This window comes from Gobius niger (genome assembly GCF_951799975.1).
Source record: "Gobius niger genome assembly, chromosome: 15".
NCBI classification, from domain to species: Eukaryota; Metazoa; Chordata; class Actinopteri; order Gobiiformes; family Gobiidae; genus Gobius; species Gobius niger.
The window spans coordinates 20,897,540-20,902,603 of record NC_136866.1 but is presented as its reverse complement, the minus strand read 5'-3'; the positions used below and the strand labels follow the sequence as shown (position 1 = coordinate 20,902,603).

The 5,064-nt window shown below is 48.5% G+C and overlaps 1 protein-coding gene across 1 annotated transcript; it reads left to right on the top strand.

Moving 5' to 3' along the window:
- The first annotated feature begins 318 nt into the window (after positions 1-318).
- Positions 319-2,640, top strand: LOC306974868 (voltage-gated potassium channel regulatory subunit KCNF1-like). The gene has a single exon (XM_079572259.1). The coding sequence runs from the start codon at positions 335-337 to the stop codon at positions 2,168-2,170; it is 1,836 nt and encodes a 611-aa protein (XP_079428385.1). The 5' UTR covers positions 319-334; the 3' UTR covers positions 2,171-2,640.
- Positions 2,641-5,064: the final 2,424 nt, after the last annotated feature.

Genomic DNA, 5,064 nt, shown 5'->3' with positions numbered 1-5,064 from the left:
GGATGATAAGAGTTAACGAAAAGTGGTTCTTGTTGTCCCGTGTCTGTGGTGGTGTACCCACGGGAAGGTCGTGGTCGCTGTGTGGTGTTCCATGTCTGTGGTGAACCCATGAAAAGGTCGCAGCTGCTTTCCCGTGTGTCGCTCGAGAACAGGCGGAGGAGATGTATCACACACAGCGCCCCTCTGCGCCATGCGTCAAGACGCACACAGAAGAGGAGCGACCCGGAAACGACCGGTGCAAATAAAAGCCCAGGGAACAGTCCATTCTACAGTAATAACAGGTCTGCAGTCCGACTGGGGTCAAATGAAGTTGGTTTAAATGTTATTCTAGAACATGTACATGACCTTCTCCTTTGGCCTCTCCTTTAGTCTGTTTCGTTTATTTTGGTCTAAAGCAGATTCCAGAAGTGCGTTGGCGCACACGGTCTGCCTTGACAACACGCGCACTTCAATGCCAACTTTCCCGGAGCGCACAGGCGCACTGTTCACTGACAAACAGCCCTCAGAGCTGTTCTCTTCACAGACCGAGAAGGAGCTAAGTTATGAGCGCTCACAGAGAAAACATGACCGTGGTGCGCTTTTACGCACGACGCCCCCGCGCCTTTTGGACATAGGAGCACACTGTAGACATTTTCATCGGCTTGTCTTTGTTTTTGGAGCCTACTCCATGATGTGGGGGATCCAGAGGTCACGGTACGCGGACTGTAACGGCTCCGAGGCGAGTGAGGAGACGGAGGTCGTGGTGAACATCGGCGGAGTCAAACAGGTGCTGTACGGGGACGTGTTGAGCCGCTACCCGGAGACTCGACTCGCGGAGCTGGTGAGCTGTTCACTCCGGGCTCCAGAGGACATACTGACTTTATGTGATGATTACGACTCTGAAACAGGCGAGTTCTACTTCGACAGGGACCCCGAGGCGTTCAAGTGCATCATTGAGCTGTACTATTACGGGGAGATCCATATGAAGCGCGGAATCTGCCCCATCTGCTTCCTAAAGGAGATGGAGTACTGGCGGATCGGCGCGGACCATTTGGACGAGTGCTGTAAGTGCCACCTGCAGGAGGTGCAGGACGAGCTGGCGGAGATCGCGGAGAAAGTGCGGACCATCCTGGTGGACCGGGAGGGAGACCCTAACGCGGGGGGCTGGCAGCGCTTCCAGGCGGGGCTTTGGAGGCTCATGGAGAAGCCCGAGTCCTCGCTCCCCGCGCACATCATCGCCATCGTGTCCTTCGTCTTCATCCTCGTGTCCTCCGTGGTCATGTGCGTTGGGACCATCCCGGACCTGCAGGTGGAGGACGCGGAGGGTCACCTGACGGAGCACCCAACTCTGGAGATGATCGAGACGGTGTGCATCGGCTGGTTCACAATCGAGTACGTGCTGCGCCTCATATCCGCACCAAATAAAGTCAAATTCGTGCTGGCCTTCATGAACATCATAGACTTCATGGCCATCATGCCTTTCTACGTGGTGCTGGTGCTGACCTCGTTCGGCGCGGGGATGATGGAGCTGGCCAACGTGCAGCAGGCGGTGCAGGCTTTACGCATCATGCGCATTGCGCGTATTTTCAAACTGGCACGGCATTCGTCCGGTCTACAGACGCTGACCTCTGCGCTGAAGAGCAGCTTCAAGGAGCTGGGCCTCCTGCTCATGTACATGGGCGTGGGGGTGTTCCTGTTCTCCGCTCTGGGCTACACGATGGAGCAAAACCACCCCGACACCCTGTTCACCAGCATCCCGCAGTCCTTCTGGTGGGCGGTTATCACCATGACCACGGTGGGTTATGGAGACGTATATCCAAAGACCACCCTTGGCCGGTGTAACGCCGCTATTAGCTTCCTGTGCGGAGTCATAGCCATCGCTCTGCCCATCCACCCCATCATCAACAACTTCGTCCTGTTTTACAACAAGCAGCAGGTGCTGGAGACCGCGGCCAAGCACGAGATCGAGCTAATGGCGCTGCGCTCGTGCGAATCCGAGCTGCACAGCCACACGTGCAGCAGCAGCAGCAGCAGCAGCAGCAGGGAGGGCGCGACCGGCGTGGCGCACTCGTGCCACAGTGGCCCGTTCCTCCCGTTACTGAGGGAGCCCCGGGGGCCCGGGGTCAGGAGCGCCAGCGCGGACACGAGCTTCGACAGCACCGCGGAGGCAGCTGACTTCGTCAGCTCATGAGACACATATCACCCAAAACATCATCCTCATGGTCTCATGTCCACTTTAACCTTCTGGAAGGACAATAACACCCATCAAAACGGAACCAAATAGCTTTAGTTTGAAGGCTTTGTGGCTGTGTCAGCGAACCGAGATGGGTAGAACAGCCAGGACATTTACTCAACTAAGACTAGAAAACAGTGACCCAAATATTGACTTACATAAGTAAATAAGAAAATACTTGAGTACTGCGTGTGAAAGTCTGGTTTATGTTTTGCTGTTGTAAAAAGTCAAATCAAAAATAGGGTAAAAATCCGGATGTGTCTGAAGAAAACTGGACCTTTAGTCAATTCCTTTTGGCACAAACTTTGTCGTCCATTCGACAAGAACTCCAGCAACTGTCACAAAACCTCACCAAGTCACTGTGGTGGAGAGACTCGAGAGACCAAATGTTGTGCATAGTGGGTTGGTCTCCGGTTTGATTCCCAGGGCCTGTCTTTGTGGGTTTGTTGAGCTGCATTTTGTAATAAACTCTCAAGGCGTTTTGGTAAATATTTGGTAACTGCAGCCTTTCAAGCAGTTAGTAAGGCATCGGTAAATACTTCATTGACCATTTGAAACATTAACAATTGTTATACCATGGTCTGGGTGAATACTCGGTTCTGATTGGCTGGTGGGTGCTAACAAGCGTGCATTATTTTCGCATAACCGCACACGTTGTTTAATTTCAACGTTTTTGGCCAAAACAAAATGTTTGATAAATGGGAAGTAGAGGTTAGCCTACAGTTAATAAAATATGAGCTTTCCATTTCTATTGAAAACGGTTAAGGCACTATTCATGATTTTCAGGCGTACATAAAATGATCCAGCATTTAAGCATATTTGGCTGGATTAGTAAAGTCAAACATAAAAGTTTCAGTTCGTGGGGCCCAGGTGTAAGCGACTCCACCGCAGCTGTTTCCATAAACAGTTGAGCTCGTTGAGCTAGCTAGCTAGCTTAAGGTTAAACAGCGCAAAAGTGAAATAACTCCTGCCCACGAGTGCCGCACATCGGTGTTTACTTCCACGGAAAAGTGCCGGGTTAGTCCTGTTGTGTTGTGATTCTGGCGATGCAGCGTGTGCTTATGTTGTTTGGTTGCGCCTGACTGAGATCCTCGTAATAGCTGCGGAGAATGACTCGCTCTGAGACGAGCCTTCAGTGACCGGCTAATAACCCACATAAAATAGTCCCGGTGGTCTGGCATATTTAGTGACTTTAGTAAATGAAACAAATATTTATTATAAATGTTGCGTTTGTGGGACCATGGTATAAGCGGATTAAACAACTCGGAGCCGTGCATTAGACGGTTATAATGCACTCCGCTGCGCGTCGTGGTGTTCTTGACTCCGCGTCGTGCATTATAACCGTCTAATGCACGGCTCCTCGTTGTTTAATCCTTACTTAACATTAACAAGCGCCTAAATGGTCGCCATAGGAACATCACACTCTGTTCCTCAAAGTGCATATGACAGGTTTGAATTCTTTTGTAATTATGACTGTCTTTGTTAGATGGATGACATCTGTTGCCAGTTAAGTAATAAATATAATTATATTTCAGTGAAGCAGCAATTTAATTAAGAAACTTTATTTTTATTTACATTTTTAAGTTAATGACATAGATAGAGGGAAAGTTCTATGGAATTCTGACTCACTCATTCCTCATTGATTTAAAAACAGACGGCATCTTTGGAATTGCCTGTATCTGGTCATGTTTGAAGCAGCCAGAGGGGGAAAAAAGGAGGATAAAAACTGAACTTCTTCCCATTTCTCCACCATTACCATAACAAATGCTGAATTATGAATATATTCTTCTACTAAACAAAGATACAGAGACATGGAGAGGAGCAAAGTTGGATCAACAGCCCATAAATACTTAAATACTCAGATGCAGCCGATGGAGGGGCACGTGGAGCTCCACTTCTCCACAAGACATGATGTCACCTCTACAGGACAAAGCTAAAACCATAGATAGAAGAGTGGCCTGTGCAATAAACATCAATCTCCTCCTTCGAAGCCTGTTCCTCTCAGGGCGAGCGGACCACAGCCTCCACAGAGCTCCAGAGCCGTCGATCATAGATTTAGGCTTACACTTTTTATTTATGCTGCACAAAAAACAGTGTGTTTAAAAATATGACACTGAGCCCCGCTTTGTCACATGGGCCATAGCAATGAAAAACTGAAGAAAAAATATGGTGGTGACGTCATTTCCTGTGGAGGTGGGAAACTCCACTGATCACATGACACTCGGCTGCGTTTGCAGTGTAATTTTCCGACCTCTCCATGTCGGATTTCCCATTGGGAAAGACGGACGATCCTCACAAGTCCCGAGTTGGGGAAGAAACATGGTGGCGCACTATGTTAGTAGTACCATACCATACCAACTTTATTTATAAAGCACTTTAAAAACTGTACAGTTGGCCAAAGTGCCGCACACAAAATATTTACAGTACAAAATATGAGGTAAAAAGTACAACAACAGCAGGCAACATCAATTTGCGTTAAACGCCAGACAAAAAAGGTGCGTTTTTAGGAGAGATTTAAAAACAGGAAGGGACTGGGCCTATCTAATCTCTAATGGCAGCTGGTTCCACAGCCGCGGGCCAGCAACAGAGAAAGCCCGATCTCCCCGAAGTTTGCGCTTGGTTTTTGGGACAACCAGTTGCATTTCAGTCGGGTAAATACAAATACCCGACTGAAATGTGTTTAGATTCCGTGTGTTTAGTTGTCCTCTTTTTGTGTTTGCAAGAGTTGAGCCTCTGCAGTTTATAATGGAGTGTTTCCTTTGCACTGCTAATGTTGCTAACACTAGCATCATGGGCTAATATCAACTGTGGTTTCTTATTGATTCGTAACATTATTTATGAGATCGTAAATA